Below are 23,279 nucleotides of genomic sequence, written 5' to 3' on the forward strand. Positions count from 1 at the left end.
ACGACTTAACAGCAAAAAGCAATATATCTTTGAGTATCTTAGCTTTTGTATACTTTCAAAAATTGAAGCCTTCAATCCTTTTATACTACAGTACAAGAAAGCTTAAATACTTTGTAGAATTCAAGGATATCAACCGGCCCATCAGTCTAGAATGTATTCATAATTCTCTGGATATAGTTATCAGCAAGGGGGTGGTTTTGTAGATTACTGAAGTTCTAGAGTTCTCTAGATATAATTATCAGGAAGGGTGTGGTTTTGTAGATTGTAGATTACTGAAGTTCTGGAGTTCTCTAGATAGTTATCAGCAAGGGGGTGTTTTTTAGATTGTAGATTACTGAAGTTCTAGAGTTCTCTAGATACAGTTATCAGCAAGGGGGTGGTTTTGTAGATTACTGAAATTCTAGAGTTCTCTAGATATAGTTATCAGGAAGGGTGTGGTTTTGTGGATTGTAGATTACTGAAGTTCTAGAGTTCTCTAGATATAGTTATCAGGAAGGGTGTGGTTTTGTAGATTGTAGATTACTGAAGTTCTAGAGTTCTCTAGATATAGTTATCAGGAAGGGGGTGGTTTTAAGTATTGTAAATTACTGAAGTTCTAGAGTTTTCTTCATGGCTGGATCTACCGGGACCTCAACAGGGGTTAACGCCTCCAATACATGGATGATAAAACCAGCCAGGGTCGGATCCCTTAAAAAATCAATCAATCAATCAATCAATCAATCAATCAATCAATCAATCAGTCAATCAGTTAATATATCAACAATAAATCAATTAATATATTATAATTCAATCAACCAATACATCAATAAATCAACGAATCATTCAAACACTCGTATACAAACAAGTATTATATCAATCAATCAATAAATCAATCAATATATTAAATAATCAATCAATCAGTCTATCGGTCAATATATATTAATTAGTAGGTAATTAATCAATCAATCATAACATTTAGATAAAAAAGTAAAAGAGTAAACTTAACACTTTTCCTATAACTCAATTTACAAAAATGAAACCAAATTTTCTTAAATGATTTTAGTTTAAAGCAAATTTCTTTCAACCTAAGATTTTTCAAAATGGCAGAATTTGGTAAATTCTATTGACCGGTTTTCTTTATCCAAATTTACATCAGCTGGTCAAGAGACCTGGCCCAACTTGAATTCAGGATCCCTAAATGGAATCCTAGGCGACTCTTAAACACTTATTCAATCAATTAAAATAACGTTTATTTATATAATAACATTCGTATATATGTTCCCTCTGGCAGGGCTAACGGCTGGACCGAACGGGCTGAAATTTTTTGTGAACACTCATGTATAGCCTGGGGGTGTCATAGGCTAAAAAATCTTATTTTTCCCCCCACGGGCAACGCTGGGCCCTTCAGAATAGTATATTATAAAATTAATCAAAATTTTATCAATCTCAGCACAAACCTAAGTTTGAGGAATTCGCAAATTAGTTTTAATATCTCAAAGCTAAAACTAAAATTCAATTTGTTCATTTGTTTATTTTAGTGTACTTTATTTACCCTCACACCAGATAATTTACCCTCACACCAGATAATATACCTTCACACCAGATAATTTACTTTGACACCAGATAATTTACCCTCACATAAGAAAATTTTCCATTGAAACCAGATAACTTACCTTCTTTATAATAATTTACTTTTTATCTAGTTTATTTACCGTGATAATCAGAAAGAACCGGAATTTTTGTACATGTATTATGCATTAATGACTATATTTACCTTAGAGCAAAAGATAATTTACCAACTACCAAGATAAATTACCAAGGAAAAGTTCCGAGATTTCCTAACATTCTTTGTTATTATTAACAGTCCTGATATGCCTCAATAAAATGTTAACCCTCCGCCATATGTTGCCACAGAAAAAATCTCCTATGTTTTGACATTTCCCCTATTTTTGGTTAATTTCTTACAACTGAGCCTTTAAACTCTTTCCCCTCTTGTTCAAGAAAAAACGATGAGAGTTTTGCCAATTACTTCTTAAAAACCAAATGAAACAATATGTGCTTTATATTGCTAAAATGTACATGTATAGGGCTATAGAAAAGTAGAAATGAGTTAGAATGGTAAAATCTAAGCTCAAGTCGTTGCGACACTTCAAAGTCGACCTCATCTTAAAAATGTATGAGACTGTTTATAAGCAGGCTGAATCTATGTTCTACCTGAGAAAACTAAATTCATCGTAAAGTTGAATAGCTGCCACTGCTTTGGTTAGATCCGCTACTATCCTCTGTAGAAGACGATCATGAACTGCCAGACACACAAACAGCTGGAACTTATCATCCTTACCTACACAAGTACATAGTGATCACATACAGTAATGTAGTGATCTGTAGAAATAGTGAAGTAGTTGGTTTAAGTGAAGAGTAGACTGAGCAAAAGTGATAAATATAATCATTTTTATCTATCTATCTATCTATCTATCTATCTATCTATCTATCTATCTATCTATCTATCTATCTATCTATCTATCTATCTATCTATCTATCTATCTATCTATCTATCTATCTATCTATCTATCTATCTATCTATCTATCTATCTATCTATCTATCTATCTATCTATCTATCTATCTATCTATCTATCTATCTATCTATCTATCTATCTATCTATCTATCTATCTATCTATCTATCTATCTATCTATCTATCTATCTATCTATCTATCTATCTATCTATCTATCTATCTATCTATCTATCTATCTATCTATCTATCTATCTATCTATCTATCTATCTATCTATCTATCTATCTATCTATCTATCTATCTATCTATCTATCTATCTATCTATCTATCTATCTATCTATCTATCTATCNCTCTCATCTCTCTCATCTCTCTCATCTCTCTCATCTCTCTCATCTCTCTCATCCCTCTCATCCCTCTCATCTCTCTCATCTCTCTCATCCCTCTCATCTCTCTCATCTCTCTCATCTCTCTCAACTCTCTCATCTCCCTCATCTCTCTCATCTCTCTCATCTCTCTCTATCTCTCTATCTCTCTATCTCTCTATCTCTCTATCTCTCTATCTGGGGAAAAGGTTATATTGACAGTGTAAGTAAGAAATGATGTTTGTATAGATGTAATCTGCAGTGGGTAATTACTGGTTACAGAATAAGTCCTTTTTACTAGACCTCGGAATATATTCATTAGTCAACTTGAGAGTAGAAGAAATCCTATTATAGTGTTTGACCTATCACAAACGATTTTAGTATCTATGTATATAAGTTGTTATTTCTGTTTGTCTGTATGTTTGTTTTTCCGATCATAACTCAGGAACCCGTGACCGATTTGCCTCAAATTTTGATTGGGGAACTCGAGAGAACCACGGGAATCTTCTTAGCTTGGTTATGAGATTCTAAGTGGGTCCACTTATAAAGCAAAACATTAGTTCCCACGGCGGGAGTAACTATAAGTAGTAAGTACCCTGGGCAACACTTGGTTCCAAAGCTACAGTGATATCCAGAAAACCATCAAATAGGAAGACGACATTAAAGCAATATTGAAGTGTATTTGATGATGTTACAGTTCACAATTCCTGTGCCTCATGCACATTGGCCTATTAAAAGTTATAACTTCATTTAAAAGTTATTACTTCATTTAAAAGTCGTCTTAATCCTCCAGAGATTTCTGGTTATCACAGTACTGAAAACACAATGATAACATCAAATCATAAGTTGCAGGGATGGCCTAAGACTTCAGGAGCGGATTGAAGTTTCAATAATAAAACGATAAAAAATTCAGTTTTGTTTACAAATATTGTAATAGTAATTTCAAGCCCGGCCTATTATTTAATACTTACAGTATCAGATTTAACATACATTTTAATATTGTTGTTCTTCAATAGTTCAAGACTTTTTAATTGTTAATCTTTGTGTGTAACACTGTACTGTGCAGTACTGTACAAATTGTGTAGAAAAATGAAATTACCGAGTCGGGTACATGTAGTTTCAATCCTTGTAATAAGTCTCGTGTACATCCTTCTTAATTGTGTAGTACGTGGTACTGTACTTGTCTGCCTATCAGAGCTTTTCCTAAACAATACAACCTTTTTATGGGACTGTAAGCATAATTTCAATTGACCCTCTATGCAATACCCGGCCGATTTACAACGGTACCTTAAAAGCTTTGTCTGATCAGTGTTCTTGAATGAATTAGAAATCTATGTTTTTGTTTCTTAAACTGTTAATGTTCATTTGCGGTTTCTCTGTGTAAATGTCTTGCGCACTTTTTGCTTAAAATGAAGGATTAACAGAAATTAACCATGTCAGAAAACCGACGATCTCTTCCACTTTTTTGATCAGATGAAGGTTTCAAGGGTACCGTTGTAAGTCGGGCATTATTTCTTTTCATGGAGGGTCACTTTAAACTACACTTTCATTCCCTTTATAGAAGAATTTCATTTGAGATAAAATAAGAATTTTTCATAAAATTGTATTAAAGAATTAGACATATTAGAGTTTCCCAATATTCTTGAAAACCCTTAGCAAAAAAAATTTTCCTAAATTTGCCTGGGAGAAAGTTTACTCAAACCACAACATTTATAAACTAAATTAGAATCTATATAATCCATAATCCATTTTAATCTAGCACAGGGTTTATGTTTTAATAAAACTAATTATTCCTTCGCCACCACACTGAAAAGATATATTGATCCATTAGGGCAGTTCAATATCATGAATTTTTAGTTTAAAAATGTTCAAATTTTCGAACACAATGTTCGTGCAAGGTTGGTAGTTTGTTAGATTTAGGTTTGTTTTTTTCACACATTTTTCTTGCAAGATTTGAATTTAATTTCCGGAAAAACTGAAATCTCAAAGGTTTCCATTATATTTCCAATGTGTGTTTAAATGCATTTCTCTGTAAGATCCGAATACTGTAAAAGATTTTCTCAAAAAAAGGTTACTAAATTATCTAGTTTTGCAACTAATGTATCCTGTAATCCGTAACCAAGCAAAACCAAATCCAACCAAACCAAACCAAATCCAACCAAACCAAATCCAACCAAACCAAACCAAATCCAACCAAACCAAACCAAACCAAACCAAACGTTACTACACAAAACCAAACCAAATCCAACCCAATCAAGCACAACTAAACTGAACTAAACTAACCCAATCTTATTCTTGAAAACTAAAAAGAAGCTTTTCTTTGATTACTTGTAAACGTAAAGATAGAAAAAAGCTCGTTAACAATAAAAAATTTGAAAACAAAAGTCGTCTTTATTGTTGATATAAACAAATAAACCAAGCACAATTTACACATGATAAATTAAAACTGAACTGAACCAGACTAAACCAATCTTTACTATTCTATTTACTTACTATTACATGCTATTCTAAAACGAACTCAAAGGAACTGAAAAGAACTCAAACGAACTCAAAGGAACTCAAACGAACTCAAACAATTTAAAAACTATATAAAATGAACCAAACCAAGTCAAACCCAAACCAATCAAAGCTTAACAAACCAAACCAAATCAAACCAAAAACCAAACCAAGCCAAACCAAACCAGTTCAAACCAAACCAAACCTACCTGGGTGAGGCTTGAGGTGAAGAGTTGAGTGCAGAGGAGCCCTGTGATTGGTTGAAATCAAATGTTACCTAAAATAGATATTTCATAAATTGGAACATAAAAAAAAACATAATCTCATGAATAAATTTATGAACTAAAGACGTATTAATATATTCTATATCATGTATATACTATTAAATATGTTCTATAATAAAAGTTCTTTGAATGTTCTAAAATATATGCACTTTTACGGATATGTTCTGAAACTCTTGAAATCATTCAAAAAAATTAAGACTCTGAATCTATTCTAAGTTATGAAGCACTCATGAATATATTTCAAATTATTAATTTTGTATGACTTTAGAATAAATTCTTATGACTCTTAAATATGTTCTGAAAAGTAAAAAATCATGAATAAATTTTAAAATTCGTATTATTTATGACTCTTTTTAAAACGTATATTGCAGGGGACATAAGTTCCAAAACTAACACTTGGAAAATTTGGAATTCACTCTAAAATTATTTAACTCATGAAGATCTTTTAAAACGTATATTCAGGAGACATTTGTTCCAAAACTAAAACCTGGCCCATTTCTAACACTAAGTGTTAGAAAAGGGCACAAATTGAAAGACTGGGGTTTTAGGATTTAGAGAGTAAAAGTCGATAATAAAAACTATAAATTATAACCAACATTTTTATTAAGCATCACGAGATCAACAATTCCCAATTTAAAACTATTATCTGGAATCAAACTTATTGAAGAATTTCTTATAACTCTTAATTGTTTCAAGACAATGTCAGGTTTTCTTTTTTCGAACATATCCTGATTCATCGTTGCGTTTTCAAAACAAAACCCACTTTCCCGTTTTTGAGTATAATCCGCAATTGAAAACAAAACTCACTTTCATAACTTACAGAATAAATTACTGAAGGTAAAATTATCTTATGAAGACTAAATAAACTGCTAAAATAATTATAAAATCTTTGTTTTCCGATTTTATAAATAAGAGAATAAAGTGTTATCATTGATTAAATGCTATTTATAGATTCTTGATTATATTCTCCTTCTAATCCCGCGATTTAAAACATTTGCAAAAATAAGACTTAGGTCTAAGCTGTCATAGAGACTTATTTTAAGACTCAAGCTTTAGGACTTAAGTAAAAATAATTTTCCACAGAGTTGAGTTTATTGAACCGGTTTATTATTGTATTTGGTGGAGTTGTTATCATTTTCATAGGACCCAGGATAATAAGGCAAGGAAAGTTAATTGCGGTTGCGTATTCTCTACGTACATATTGAAACTAGTTCTTTCTGAGCGGTATTTGTAAACAAGAAAAGGTGCATCAGTTTTCCTCTAGTATCCGAGGAGGATTAGAGCATTTAATTTTGATAATTCACATAATAGTTTCTAGTGCTTAGGATCCATTTAATTTTATTGCGGATCCGTATCCTGGATGAATGAATCCGGATCCAGGTTATTTATTTAAAATTTTCTGAATCTTTTTAACAAAGCAGAATTTTCGATTTTTTTTGTCTTATTTTTATGAACTTGATGAACCATTCAGAAATCAGGAAATTTTTATAATCATTACAACAACGTTAACAATATTATTATTATTATTATTATTTTCAATATTAATTATAAAAATATTGATAATCAATTAAATTATCACCTTGAGAAAAAAGTCCCAAACCGTAAGGTTTCGTCCAAATAATCTGGCAGATTTGAATCCAAAGGAGAAAACCTAAAATTAGATACAAAAATATTAAAATTAATTAAATATGAAAGTGTGTAAAACATCTCCGTCTACCAGAGGATCTTATTGAAGGTAAAATTGAATTTCTAGAATTGCTTTACAGAGTAAAGAATTTAGGAGGCCTGCATAACTCCACTCAAGTTCAGCTTTTTATTACTTCAATCCAAGCTTCAGCCTCAGCTCAAGAAAGCTCTGGGAATTGTTTAAAATGAAAAGACAAAAGAAAGTTTCCAAATATATATATTTTACAACGATAAGCCTAAAACCAATGTAACTTGGCATGGGGGGGGAGGGGAGGTGACAACCCTTCAACTTAGATTTTAAATATAAAGAACAAAGGAAGAAGATGCTATTAGTAGTAAGTACATTTTTAATTTTCAATTCTTTTACTTCGCACACTGCACATTGCAACAGCCGTTTTCTAATCTTTGTTTTAATATGTTCCTGGAAATTTCAATGCAAAGCTAAAATCATCAAAATTATGGTTTGGACCTTCAATTTTTTTTTACATTTCATTGATTTTGAGTTATTAATTGAGATATTAATCTTTTTTCAGTGGGCTATTTACTTCTGAAGGGGAAATGAAGTGTACGCTTGTAATAAAATTGGACTACATTTAAGTGTTCCGTATCACTTATGGATGATATTGAAACAAAATGTCCCCCCCCCCCCTTAGTAGGGGCCGGGGGTCATGTTCTTGGAATAAACAAACCTGGATAAGTGCATGGACTAGGCCTAGTTCTCCACACATCAGCTGGGCCCAGGACACCTTCTCTTTCAAACTCTTGTGATGATGTTTTATTAATCTAAAAATAAAATGTAAAATTCGTCATGTCAAAACTAAAATGTTAAATTAAAAAAAATATGATAAAGGAGAGATATATTTATTCTAAGATATAAACCTATTAATAGCTTCCCCCAACGTTGTCTGTATCTCAACATCATCAGGACTGGAGCCTGTAGTCCGAAGGGAGAGTGCAGGAGAGGGGGTTGAAAGGGGCCCAGCACAATCCTAGCAACCAACTTTATCTATACTTTATAATAACAGTTTTCTCACATTTCCCCATAATCTAAATTTAAAACAAATTCTGGACATCTGCTCAAAAACGTCAAGAGGCTATATAAAAAGAGATAAAAATCAGATTCCAAATTAACAGAACCCTTTCAAGTTATAGGAACAATTTCAAGTTATAGGAACCCTTTCATGTTATAGGAACAATTTCAAGTTATAGGAACCCTTTCAAGTTATAGGAACCCTTTCAAGTTATAGGAACAATTTCAAGTTATAGGAACAATTTCAAGTTATAGGAACAATTTCAAGGTATAGGAACAATTTCAAGAGACCTGTATTCCTTTTATCTGTTTTAAAATTGTCTATATTCAATTGTGGTTCTCTATGCAGATTTATCTGCCTAATCATAATTGAATTTACATTCCCTTTCATGTTAAAACTTGGTTCTGAGCGAATTTGGTATATAAAACATCACGTCAAAATTGAAGATTGAAGATTATAGATTGCGTTCTCAGTCTTCAGTCTTCACCCTGGAGTAATCAAGTGTTCTGTTTGAATTCAATCGTGTTAAATTCAACAAACTTAAAATTTTAAGAGATTTTACTTTGTTTTTTTCCCCTTACTTTTTATTTAAAAGGCATGCTGTGACAAAAACGATAAATTAATATTTAATTGGGCATATCATCTTGGAATCGAATTAACGTGACAGCTTTCCTGAACCAAAGACCAATCTGTGGAATCAATCAGCTTTATTGAGTTTTAAAAGAGATTTTAAATATTTTGAATTTATGGCGCTCAGTCACTGTAAATAAATTGTCTATGGGTCTAGTACAGCGCAGGATAAAAATTCTATTTTATAGGTCTTACTTAAAAACAAAAATATTTCCTGAAAGAAGGATTGAGATTGTAGTGCTTCAGTGTTACCCACAAGAGGCGAGATTTCTGAGACGACTAATCATAGCTCGCTCAAGCTATAAACTTTTTTTTTTTAAAGAAGCATTTTGAAAAATGCTTCAACTCAGAATTGCTTTTGGAAAAGTTGGGAAAAGTTGGCAGCTGAAGCTTTCCTCCCCTCGAGCATCCTTGAAATTATCCCTGGATTTTACGGTAGATCGAAACATCTCATATCATTCCACAGAACTCATCAGCATTAAACTTTTTTAAAACTAAGGAGTTAAATTTGTTTCTTTCTTTGCCGCCCATTTGACTAGTGCACCTGTATAACATCTCATCCAATGTGGGTTTCCCGGCATAAACAGTTTTTTGATTTTTACTAAATATTAAAATCTTAAAAATATCTTTTCCCCTTTTATTAAAAATGAATGCGTCGTTTATGCAAACTCTGGGAAACATTTAATGAACTGGAAAATTGTGCTTTTTTTCTGTAAAGTATAAACTGTAAAGTATAAACTGTAAGGTATAAACTGTAAGGTATAAACTGTAAAGTATAAACTGTAAAGTATAAACTGCAAAGTATAAACTGTAAAGTATAAACTGTAAAGTATACACTGTAAAGTATAAACTGTAAAGTATAAACTGTATAGTATAAACTGTATAGTATAAACTGTAAAGTATAAACTGTATAGTATAAACTGTATAGTATAAACTGTATAGTATAAACTGTAAAGTATAAACTGCAAATATAAACTGTAAAGCATAAACTGTAAAGTATAAACTGTAAAGTATAAACTGTAAAGTATAAACTGTAAAGTATAAACTGTAAAGTATAAACTGTAAAGTATAAACTGTAAAGTATAAACTGTAAAGTATAAACTGTAAAGTATAAACTGTAAAGTATAAACTGTAAAGTATAAACTGTAAAGTATAAACTGTAAAGTATAAACTGTAAAGTATAAACTGTAAAGTATAAACTGTAAACTGCAAAGTATAAACTACAAAGTATAAACTGTAAAGTATAAAATGTTTAGTATAAACTGTTAAGTATAAAAAAAGGGAATATAGTTCGCCGTAAAAGTGATTTGCAGATATATCCAGTATATATAAGGAAGGAAAAATTATGTCCCTCAGACACTTTTGAAATGGATTGCCATTTAAAATTACGCCACCAGTCCCTTTAAACAACACGTTTTAAAAACAGTAGTGCTGAAATAAAAATATTCATAAATGGTTCTTTTTTTAATTGAAGGTAATATGCACTAGAAAAAAGTCTAGAAAAAGTTGACTCAAATTGTTTTTAAAATTAACCGAAAAAATTTCCAATTATGCAAAATGTTAGAAAAAAAACTTTGACTAAAAATATTATATCACTTCTATACTCTAGAAAGGAAGAGTAGACAAGTGGCCAAGTGGAATGCGTCTGCCCCATTCATTGCTGGGAAAGAATAATTAAAACCGTAATAATTTAACTCTTCGATAAATTGATATTAGGGTAATAACTTGGACATACAGGGTTACCTACAAAGGATGAGACTTCAGAGACGATTGTACGGAATTTATCTAGTCCATTTACTTACATTCAGGATTCCTTGTAGGCTAAAACTGGCTTATTTCTGTGCTTAATCATTTAGTAAACCATCAAAATACTCAATGGAGTACAGAAACCAAAAAAAACTTCAAATCGTCATATTTTTAGAGTTTTGAGTCGTCTTTACAGTCTCATCCTGTATTTAAGTTATACAAAAATAACCGGGGAATTATATGGTTAAAATGATATTGAAAATATAGATTTAAGTTCCTTGACGATTTCTCTCATTTCCATGCAGCTGGGAACTCCAGGGATCTAATATTTTAACTTAATTTTTTAACTTATTTCAATTTTTTGATTTATTGATTAATTCACACGTTTATTCGCCGCTCATTTATCCTTTTCATCCATTCTTTTCATTCTTTCATTCATCCATCTCATTATTTCATTAATCCTGTTCATTCTTTCTTTTCATTCTTTCATTCATCTTTTTTATTCTTTCGTTCATCCTTTTCACCCTTTCATCAATACTTTTCTTTCATTAATCCTTTTCCTTCTTTCATTCATCCTTTTCATTCTTTCTATCAATCAACCTTCATTCATCCTTTTATTTATCCTTTTCATTCTATCATTCGTCCTTTTCATGTTTGCATTAATCCTTTTCGTTCTTTCGTTTATCCTTTTCATTCTTTCATTCATCCTTTTCATTTTTTCTTTAGTTTAATCATTATAATAAATTCTAACCTCTGTTGATACCAGATATCTCTCAGTACTACCATCATCTATATTCTTACCCAGCCATCTTCCACAGGGGAACCTAATATAGTACAGTGTAGTACAGTGTAGTACAGTGCAGTGCAGTGCAGTGCAGTGCAGTGCAGTACAGTACAGTAGAGTACAGAACAGTACAGAACAGTACAGTACAGTGTAGTACAGTGCAGTGCAGTGCAGTGCAGTGCAGTGCAGTGCAGTGCAGTGCAGTACAGTACAGTAGAGTACAGAACAGTACAGAACAGTACAGTACAGTGTAGTACAGTACAGTACAGTACACATTACATTACAGTACAGTACAGTACAGTACAGTACAGTACAGTACAGTACAGTGCAGTACAGTATAGTACAGTACAGTATAGTTCAGTTCAGTTCAGTAGAATACAATACAATGCAGATACAATACAAACCCATACAATACAATACCATACAATACCATACAATACAATACCATACAATACAATACCGTACAATACAATACCATACAATACAATGCAGTACAAAACAATACAATACTGCTTAGTACGGTACAGTACAATGAGTATGTTTAACCATGGGTTGTTTTGTTAATAATTTACGGACAAAAATAGAAAATGCCTAAATATACTTGTGCTAAAATAAGATTAGGAGGATGGGCCTCAAATTGGAAAAAGAAAGTCAGTCAAAGGGTTCAGAATTTGGTTTGATCTTGTCAAAAAACTGTTAGATCACTAGAGAGTGAAACTGACACTTTAAAGTTTCCGTTAAGTAGTTTTCTCGGTGCAAATGAGAGAAAATCAGATAGTTGTTCTTACAGTTTTGTCCAGAGTAAACAGTAATGGGTTTACGTTTTAAGCATTTTTAAATATTTCTAGAAACCGGTGTTGTGCTGCATCTTGAGCCTTAGAAAATATACAATACGAAAGGCTTGCAAAAAAATAAATGAAATAAAAGAATGTATTTAAATAAATGGTCGACCATAATTCCGCCAAAACCCATCAGCCGCGGATCTAGAAGACCAGAATAATAAAAATTCCATTTCTCCCTTTTTCTTCTATGTTATGCTGCAATAAAAAAATCCATTTAACCCCGTCTTCCCACTTATTGCTAGTAAAAGTCCAATATACCTTCCCATTCAATCTTGCAAAGATTATAATAGCCTTGCACACCATTTTAAAAATCCTTTCTAAAAAACGATTTAAATTTCAATGAACTCTTCATGCAAAGATGTCAATGTCCTATTCACATTGGTACCCTTAAACTCAATGTTTTTAATTTAAAAAAATGATTTCTTTTTATTTAAGTGGTTTCTCTACAAAGTGACCTGAGCTGGGAACTTTAGAATGGATAACCTTTAATCCCAACTACTTAATCCGAATATCCACTGTGGAAACTTTTAATCTTAGTCCTTAATCCACTCTTTTTCTCTCTCTTTGGATATCCGTACATTGTTTTCTCCAATGAGAGTGCAGGAATATAAATTATAAATTGTAATGACCATTGACAGCCTTGAAAATAAATTCTATCGAATGAGAGACCTCCGCAATTTCTAACAAATAAAGAATTTGTTGTCATTTTGAAAATTAATCGGTAAAAAAAAAATATGTAATAATACGTTTGAGATTAAGTGAAGGCCCTTCCAGTCAAGAAAACGAACAAATCTGGCGTTCTTTGAATCAAATTTGTTGATCTAAATAATTAATCTCGAGACTAACATAATCTCGAGATTATGTTAGTCTCGAGATTAGCAAAAAGAGAGGATTAAGCATTAATCCTGATTCTAAAGTTAAAAGCTCTGAGCTGAAAACTTTAGAATGGTGGATATCGAAATCAATGCTTAATCTCCAGATTAAATGAGGCGTGTTCCTCTCTTCTTATTAATCTCCAGATTAATTAACTGATTGGGATTAAGGTTGTCCCATTCAAAAGTTTTCAGCTCTGAGCATTTTTGCTGCAGGAAAACATATGCACCCCTGAAACTGACGATGTTTTAAAGTTCTGTTGTTTTAGCTCTTAGGAGAAAATTGGATCATAATTAAGTAATAATTAAAACAGAATGATTAGATACTAACTTGCTGCTGTGTGCGGTGAATTTAAAACAGAATGATTAGATACTAACTTGTAGCTGTGTCTGGTGAATTTAAAACAGAATGATTAGATACTAACTTGTAGCTGTGTCCGGTGAATTTAAAACAGAATGATTAGATACTAACTTGTAGCTGTGTGCGGTGAATTTAAAACAGAATGATTAGATACTAACTTGTAGCTGTGTCCGGTGATTTTAAAACAGAATGTAGATACTAACTTGTAGCTGTGGGCGGTGAATTTAAAACAGAATGATTAGATACTAACTTGTAGCTGTGTCCGGTGATTTTAAAACAGAATGTAGATACTAACTTGTAGCTGTGTGCGGTGAATTAAAACAGAATTTTTAGATACTAAGTTGTAGCTGTGTCCGGTGAATTTAAAACAGAATGATTAGATACTAACTTGTAGCTGTGTGCGGTGAATTTAAAACAGAATGATTAGATACTAACTTGTAGCTGTGTCCGGTGATTTTAAAACAGAATGATTAGATACTAACTTGTAGCTGTGTCCGGTGAATTCGTTCTTGATCAAAACATGCTCCACCAGCCAGTTTGGGGTTAAACCTTCACAAATAGTTATATTATTTAAATGCGCACTTTCGCGAAAAAGTTTGCGAAATTCGAAAGAAAATTTTTGTGCAAAGGTTTTCGTTTGATGTCTTACTAAAGGTAAAGAATAACGTAACATTCGAGATCGAGACATTTAGTATTCTATTGAATTTACGTCAGAATGTTCTGAAGAACTAACAACTAAAATATTTTATTCAAGTGATATTTTAGAAAAAGTAAAAATATTGGATTTTCATTTTGCTTCTTTAAATTCTGAATAAAAATTTCTTCAAATACGTTTTGACATTTTGATAATTTTTGATAAATTATTTTCTGTTAAATAATGCTTCTGAGCTTCATTTTTAGAAGCAAACTACATGAAAAAGAATATTATTTCTTTAATGTAAAAGTTAAAATTTTCATGCTGTTATCACTGACACTTATGTAAAGAAAATACAGGGGTGTATAATTTCTACCCATTCTTATGGATGTTTAGGAATATACAGGGTGTCCTACGAACCATGACAATTGCTGAATAGTTTTAAATGTCTTCTTCCATAATTTGTTAAGTTCTTTGATACTATATTATAGTAAAATTGATTTCAAAGAAAAAATATTTTTCAATTTTTTTGTGAAATAAACTGCTAACGGTATTTTATGGCTAAAACAGTAATATAAGAACTGTAATGTTTTATGGGACACCCTGTATGACATATCTTAGTGAAAGTTTGTTCTCTATACTCTTGAGAATAGAATTAAATGGAAAAATATATTACTCTATAGAAACGTAAGTTGTTATTTCTTATAAATTTACATAGAAAGATATTTTTCTTATCATTAGAAAATTAGTTAACCAGAGGGGCCCTGCTAAGCCAGCCCTAGGCTTCTGAATCCGCCTGCTGCGGAACTTATTTTTTTTACATGTTGCATATTTTACTTGTTATTGTCAACTTTTTAATTAATTAATTGTTCCGCAGATTTTAATTAATTGATTTCATTACAGTGCAAAGCAGCACACATACCTAGCATCTAGAATAAAAATGATTTTAAAAGGGGGGGGGGGGGGGCGGAATGATTTATCAAAAATATACACACTCCTGTTACTACTACTTCAGTGAGAACCAGAGAACTCTGGAATAGACTTAAGTTTTGACTTTAAATTGTGCACTGAACATGAGACACCACAATTGCTATTGCCTTGTAATAGCATCAAATACACAAAATTTCTTTAATATCGTCTTCCTATTCCACAGCTTCCTGGTTCTTACTTTATGTAGTTTTTTCTATCAAATATTTAAACATAATCCCTTTATATTTGTCTATGTTAGAAAAATCCCATTGAATGAATCAAATGTAAGAAAAAATCCCTTTACATCAGTCAATTGTGTGAAAATTTCCATTAAATGAATCAAATGTATGAAAAATCCCATTAAATAAATCAAATGTGGAAAAATCACATCAAAAAAATCAAATGTGTGAAAAAATCCCATTAAATGAATCAAATGTATGAAAAAATCCCTTTAAATGAATTAAATGCATGAAAAAATCCCTTTACATCAGTCAATTGTGTGCAAATTTCCATTAAATGAATCAAATGTGTGAAAAAATCCCTTTAAATGAATCAAATGTGTGAAAAATCCCATTAAATGAATCAAATGTGTGAAAAATCCCATTAAATAAATCAAATGTGTGAAAAATCCCATTAAATAAATCAAATGTATGAAAAATCCCATTAAATAAATCAAATGTGTGAAAAATCCCATTAAATGAATCAAATGTGTGAAAAAATCCCTTTAAATGAATTAAATGTATGAAAAAATCCCTTTACATCAGTCAGATGTGTGAAAAAGTCCATTCAATGAATCAAATATGTAAAAAATTCCTTTAAATGAATCAAATGTGTGAAAAATTCATTTAAATAAATCAAATTTATGAAAAAATCTTTTTAAATGAATCAAATATATGAAAAAATCCCTTTATATATATGTCTATCCATATTTTTTAAACGTTTAAATAATCTCTTTAACCTGATTTTTTGCTCAACCTTCATATGGAATTTATCAATTTTAATATTATTCCATTAAATTTGTAAATTTTTTCAAATGTGTGAATAGTCCCTTTAATTTGGACAAATGTGTGAATAACTCCTTTAATATTTTCAAATGTGTGAATAGTCCCTTTAATTTTGTCAAATGTGTGAATAGTCCCTTTAATTTTGTCAAATGTGAGAATAGTCCCTTCAATTTTGTCAAATATGTGAATAGTCCCTTCAATTTTGTCAAATGTGTGAATAGTCCCTTTAATTTTGTCAAATGTGTGAATAGTCCCTTTAATTCTGTCAAATGTGTGAATAGTCCCTTTAATTCTGTCAAATGTGTGAATAGTCCCTTTAATTTTGTCAAATGTGTGAATAGTCCCTTCAATTTTGTCAAATATGTGAATAGTCCCTTTAACTTTGTCAAATGTGTGAATAGTCCCTTTAATTTTGTCAAATGTGTGAATAGTCCCTTCAATTTTGTCAAATGTGTGAATAGTCCCTTTAATTAAAGATCTAATAATAAAATACATATATTACTTCGTCCAATCAAAAAATATGATTGCCTGCCAAATATCTTCATGACTGACACAGCTATGGAATTCATAATTAGAACACGTCACGGGTCACGGGATGCAATAATAATTATTAACCAGCATACATTTATGGATAAAAATAAATTTGGCCACAAAAGAACAATCAATCTCTTTCACATTTTTAAACTTAAGAAAATGAGATTGTACCCAACATCCACTCTACAAACCAAAAACGAAAACAATTCAGAACTTTTGTGTTTTGAATCTGGAGATTAATCATTTATCTTCATGTTAGCCTAATCTCAAGATTAATTTTATTTCTGTTTTATATCTCACGAATTTATTTGAGATATCACATTGGATATCGAATTCAATTGTTCAAGATTAACTTAATATCCACACGATTGTCACTATCTTAAAGGGACTGTACGTGTAATTTCAAGTGACTAACTTCTAAAGATGTTAATGCCCGCTTTCCAATGGTACCCTTGAAAGCTTTGTCTGATCAAATATGAATTATAAATATCAATGGTGTTGTTTCTTTGAAATGTTTATTTTCATTTGTGGTTTCTCTCTAAAACTGATTTGCGCATTTCTTGAAATGGAGAAACTCGCAGAAAAAAACACTTTTAGAGTCAGAACAACGGTATCGGAAATTGCCGTCTTTTCATGAAGGGTTACTTGAAATTAAGCTTACAGTTGCTTAAGTTAAGAAAAAAGATGGTGAGCAAAGAGAAAAATTACCTGAATTATCGTGTCCTATCCTCAGAGATGTTAAAATTCCCAAGTTTTTAGTCCAGAACGAGAAATGAATGATTCCCCTGAAAAATGTATATTTAAAGTTTTTTCTCTGTCAATTTTTTCTCGTCAGTCAGTTTTAACCCTATCCCTGCTGAAAACCCCCTCTAAATTCAATGTTTGATGTCCAAATATAAAAAATGATAGATCATTGGAAAGCTCTTAGGCTCTACTTTTAGAATCTGCAAATAAAATATATTATTGAAAAATCCTTGACCATGCCATTTTAAATATGCAAAATGTTTAATTAGGAAAAATTAAAAATGTGCAAACTTCTTTTACAGTGGTAGGCAAATAGTTTGCAAAAATTTCTTGGCAAAACTTGTGCACTGTGTTTCCTTGTCATAAACTTTCCAAAAAACTAAAAATCGTCTGACAACTGAAAGAGGGTTCAATCAAAGATTTAGTTTGTTACAGAAAAAAGTAGTCATTCAGGCAGCGTGCCTGAGGACTCAGGCAGTTACAATAAAAAAGGCCGTTTTTAGAAGATCTACAGGGAGGACTAAGAGTATTTAGGAAAAGTCAGAAAATTTCAGCAGCCTCAAACCAATTCTTTTTGAGTTATGTATAAATAACTGCGGGAGGGAAGGGGGGGGGGGTCAAATTCCCCCCCCCCCTCCACAGGATTAAGTTTAATAAGCTGCAAAGTTTAAAAAATTTATAATTATTATCTACTAGATTCTTTTGTTCTTTAGATTCTGACTGACCATAAACAGGCCATGTGAAGTCCTACAAACACGGATACGATCTCGTCAGCTATTAATATCAACACAGACACAAGCTCTTTAGCTATCAATGCCGAAAACGGGAAAAATCTCGTCAGCTATCAATGTCAACACAGACACAAGCTTGTTAGCTATCAATGCCAAACACGAGAACGATCTCGTTAGCTATCAATGTCAATACGGACACAAGCTTGTAAACTATCAATTCCCCATCAAGTTCTACCTTTCAATAGAGAGGGATTCAGGACGCTTCTTGTTCACTAACCAAGAAGTAATTACTCTCACACAGTAATCAAAGCGGAGTCTATTCCAACTGACGTGTATTTAGACATCTATGTTACAGGTTAAGTTAATATATGTATTTACAAGATTTGCGCAGATATATATAATCATAGTAAAGCTTATCACAATCCGTAGCTAGTCTAATCGCATTACATGTTAAGGATAAGCGAATTTAGATTTACTGACAATGTACAATGTAATTTATCTAGGTATGTTTAAATGTATAACTATAGGATTGTACTGTATTTATTACAAATTGCGGAGGTAAATCCCAAGACAAAGGCAATTCGACACTTTAAAAGTCGAGGTTGTCTAAAAATTTGATGACTAGGTTTCAGTGTTGTCTTTTAATGTTATTTACTCGTGTTACTGAAATATGATATTTGGTTTGGAACTATGAAGGAAATGTCAATATCTCAGAGATGAGTGCAAATCTGCACCAAATCTAAGGTTAAGAATTATAACATGAAAAATGCATGTGCTGTTCACAAATCCTTACATTATTAATTACTTTTCAATGACTTTTTAATAAAAAATTCCACGTTTCCATTTTAGTCAGATTTAGTGCGACTTGGAACAGATTATTACTAATATTTTTCGCAGATTATTTTTTAATCAACCGATTTTTATGATTCGTGCAAACATTTTTAGTTTAAATAATAAAACAAGATATTCATATATATATTGCGTATAGACGGCCAAACGGCAGGACCAATTGGACTGAATTTTTTTGTGGACACTCATGGGTGGCCGGGGAGTGTTAAAGGCTATAAAAAATCGATTTATTTTTTCAATTTTTTTTTAAAAACATTTTTTTTCACGGCTAACGCCGGGCCCTTCAGCTAGTAACACTGATCCCTATATTTGATTTTGACCCTGGCATTTTAAAATACATATTTAAAAATTGTGCATTCCTATTTATATGGATATATAAATATATATATGAGAGAAAGATACCTGGGTATATGAAGGTACTCTGTTTCTGTATGTGATCCCACAACATGAACCCAAATATTAGCAGAGCTCAAGCTATTCCCAGACTTCTGGGACGGAAATATTAATACCTAAAAAGCAAAAAATAAAAAAATTTTCACATGAGTATTTTTCCCTCAGAATTTATTCCTTCTTATATAATTCAAAGTTCATTTGAAATCCCTAGAAAAGGTTTCAGACGGTGTAAATATGAACAAACCACTTTTTCCAACAATTTTTATCTACAATTTTAGAAAGTTGTTGTGATTCACAAAAAGCATTCTATATCAAACTGAAAATTAAAAAATTCCTAAACCCTCAAATTTCATTTCTTATTTATTAATATGTGTGTGTGTGGTGGGGAGTGGGGGGTAATGGGTTTTTGAAAATTCAGGTGAAAGTGAAAAATTGAAAATTTGTAATTTTTACGTAAAATTTATACTTAAAAAATTCATTCCCTTAGTGAAAAAAAACTTGCCATAAAATGAAAAAACTCCTCCAATTACCTGGTAAAGTATATACGAGTTAAAGTAAGCGTTGGTAAAACATGTAAAATCTACGGCGTTGAGATCCTGTAGATAGTACAGGGTCTGCTCCTGATAACAAGCAGCAACAACATTACATTTATACAAGCAAAATGTCGCGTTTATTAAAGGAACTGTGTATCAGCGTAATTGAATTCTACGGGGTAGTAAAGTACAAATAATTAGACAAAACAAGAGTATGGTGAAATAATGCCAAAGTGAAAAAGTGCAAAAAAAAGTTCCACGATTTTTTTCTGAAATAGCGAAATAATTAAATAAAAACAATTCCAAGAAACAACACATATCATAATAACAATCTGTTTGGAATTCAGCAATACTAAGAATAAAGACAGTTAAATGAAGGGTTTAGAAAAGAACATTGATACTTAATAATGCAAGAGAAACAGGGGTGAACATAAATTACCAAGAATTTTAAGACTGGGGTTCATAGCTTTATTTTTCTATACTTTTTTTCAGTAAAAAAAACTACAGGGGGGGGTCAAATTGACCCCCCCCCAGCAGGAATAGGGTTAACTTCACATAAATACTTTTCTACGAAAAATTTAGGTTTACATTAGTTTATGAATTCTTTTACAGATAAAAAGATAATATAATTCATGAGTCTCCCTACTACAGAATGTCTTAAGATTAAACTAAAATAGAAAAATATTTTGAATGTTAAGTATTTTTGGTTAAATTTCCTTGAGCATTGCGGAGAGATGGGAGGCAAGAACTTTCTGCTCCAGGGCCAACCTTATCCAGGCTCTGCTATAACCTACACAATATACTTCTATATCAGGGGGAGTTGGTTCAAAACCTCAAGCTCTTCTATATCCTACACGATATACTTCTATATCAGGGGGAGTTGGTTCAAAACCTCAAGCTCTGCTATATCCTACACGATATACTTCCATATCAGGGGGAGTTGGTTCAAAACCTCAAGCTTTAGATCTTAATTTATAATGTAAAATATTTGCCAAAACTGATTAAAATCTTTGTTATTTATGATGTAAAATGTTGATCATTACTTTAATAGACAACATATTTGATATTAATTGGATGATTTCAAGTTACATAAATTGCAGATTTGTGCAATGTTCAATGTAGAATGTAAAAAATAATTAATATGTTACATATGTATATGCGGGACAGAATTACCTATTTCAGTTTTTATTTCATGAATAGTTGTAACATTATGCATGATTGCAAGTATATTCATATCCATTCCCACTTCACCAGGCCTTGGGGGTAGGCATACTACCTAAAAACAAATAAAAACTAATTACATAAACGCCAATCTCTGCATTCAACATGTTTTTCATTCCCTTGTTTTTTCTAGTTCTTGGACTTTCTTTTACTACCTAAAAACAAACAATTGATACAAAAAAATGACAAAAGCGTCAAACGTCAAATGTTCTTCATTCCCTCGGACTTTCTTTATAGAGTCTAATTCTCCTGTTTCTTCCCAACCTCATTCATTCATATTGCATTAGGGTTTCCAGAAAAAATGCGCCATTACGCAAAAATTTTCTTTCGTATTTTTTTTCCGAACCAGATTAAAGCAAACATTTTTTCGTAGCATTGTTTTTTTTCGCTGGAAACCCTATTTTTTCATTCGATTTTTCTTCCAATTGGAAATCCGAATCAAACTCTCCTTTCTCAGCAGAATTAATGGCTGATTGTTTTAGTGGTAATAAGGTTAATTCCTTTTGTAGATATATTCTATAAGAAATAAAAATGTTGAGAAAAATATGCGCTACGACTATGAGGAAAATAAAGGATTTCTAGAACTAGAAAATTAAAAAAAAAAAACATTTGTCTTAATATTTTTACTTATTAAAAGTAAATAAAATAATAAATATTTGAGAATTCATTCAGCTATTGACGTAAATTGAGTTCTTAAAAACCCATCCCATGAGTTCCATATTCCCCAAATTCATATTTTCTTTTTTCATTTCTACAGAATTGAACTAAATCCTGTATGATGATGAATGCAGAATTAATGCAAAGTAACAGCAGATATAAATTTTAGAAATGCAATTTTTTTCTCTCTTTAAATATGGGTTCTTAAAATACATTTCGTAAAATAAAAAAATGTTTTAAAAATAAAATTCTATTAAAATGATTGGCAAGAAACGGACTTTTTAGTGACGTAATATGAAGATTTAGAGTGTCCCTTGCTATTAAGGTCGTCTTTACATACATTGGGGCGCATTCGGAGCATCAAACCTTATTACACAACCTTGGTTGGCCCTGGTATGATCAGGAAGGAATAGTTTACCTGTACAGGCCTGGTATGATCAGATCAGGAAGGAATAGTTTACCTGTACAGGTCTGGTAAGGTCTGGTATGATCAGGAAGGAATAGTTTACCTGTACAAGCCTGGTATGATCAGGAAGGAATAGTTTACCTGTATAGGCCTGGTATGATCAGGAAGGAATAGTTTACCTGTACAAGCCTGGTATGATCAGGAAGGAATAGTTTACCTGTACAGGCCTGGGGTGATCAGGAAGGAATAGATTACCTGTACAAGCCTGGTATGTTCAGGAAGGAACAGTTTACCTGTACAGGCCTGGTATGATCAGGAAGGAATAGTTTACCTGTATAGGCCTGGCATGATCAGGAAGGAATAGTTTACCTGTAACAGGCCTGGTATGATTAGAAAGGAATAGTTTACCTGTATAGGCCTGGTATGATCAGGAAGGAATAGTTTACCTGTAACAGGCCTGGTATGATCAGGAAGGAATAGTTTACCTGTATAGGCCTGGTATGATCAGGAAGGAATAGTTTACCTGTACAGGCCTGGTATGATTAGGAAGGAATAGTTTACCTGTACAGGCCTGGCATGATCAGGAAGGAGAAATGGTTTGCTTGTAATCAAAGGAACACAAAAAGCTTGTGTTCCCAGGGACCCTATAAATCAATCAATTTTAATAGAAAAAATTAAGAAATGCTTCAGCTTGGTGTTTCACACATGTTATGAAAGAAAAATTCTCTTTAACAACCTTTAAATATACACAGTCATAGTCTTATAAAACATTCAACGTTTAACCATGTGATATTTGTTCAAATTCCTGTGAATGAGAATGCAATATTTAGAAAACCAATGTTCTTTTGCTCATTAAAATTGCTGATTCCCTTTTATTTTCTGCATGTTTTCATTGTGATGAATAAACTTGAAGAGAAAGCACCAGAGAGCAGATTTTCTATGCCGCGCGTTCAATCCATGCGCCCAAATACGCTCTGAAAACAAATAAAATAGTTTAAATCTTTCATGGGGGGGG

General features: G+C 31.7%; 2 protein-coding genes across 2 annotated transcripts; both read right to left on the reverse strand.

Moving 5' to 3' along the window:
• Window positions 1-247: 247 nt before the first annotated feature.
• LOC111701126 (DENN domain-containing protein 5B) lies at window positions 248-20,128 on the reverse strand. The gene is made up of 13 exons (XM_023472289.1): window positions 19,978-20,128; window positions 19,457-19,563; window positions 17,439-17,515; window positions 14,072-14,138; window positions 11,482-11,554; window positions 11,008-11,052; window positions 8,203-8,312; window positions 8,013-8,106; window positions 7,217-7,288; window positions 5,563-5,630; window positions 3,957-4,060; window positions 2,194-2,320; window positions 248-687 (listed from the first exon to the last, which is right to left on the reverse strand). The coding sequence occupies exons 6-13, from the start codon at window positions 11,029-11,031 to the stop codon at window positions 585-587; spliced, it is 702 nt and encodes a 233-aa protein (XP_023328057.1). The 5' UTR covers window positions 11,032-11,052; window positions 11,482-11,554; window positions 14,072-14,138; window positions 17,439-17,515; window positions 19,457-19,563; window positions 19,978-20,128; the 3' UTR covers window positions 248-584.
• Window positions 20,129-20,670: 542 nt separating this feature from the next.
• Window positions 20,671-23,241, reverse strand: LOC111701130 (DENN domain-containing protein 5B). The gene is made up of 4 exons (XM_023472294.1): window positions 23,134-23,241; window positions 22,826-22,908; window positions 21,154-21,256; window positions 20,671-20,770 (listed from the first exon to the last, which is right to left on the reverse strand). Exons 1-4 carry the CDS (start codon window positions 23,147-23,149, stop codon window positions 20,688-20,690), a joined length of 285 nt encoding a protein of 94 aa, XP_023328062.1. The 5' UTR covers window positions 23,150-23,241; the 3' UTR covers window positions 20,671-20,687.
• Between the last annotated feature and the right edge of the window lie 38 nt (window positions 23,242-23,279).

Source organism: Eurytemora carolleeae, unplaced genomic scaffold (genome assembly GCF_000591075.1).
Source record: "Eurytemora carolleeae unplaced genomic scaffold, Eaff_2.0 scaffold216, whole genome shotgun sequence".
Taxonomy (NCBI): Eukaryota; Metazoa; Arthropoda; class Copepoda; order Calanoida; family Temoridae; genus Eurytemora; species Eurytemora carolleeae.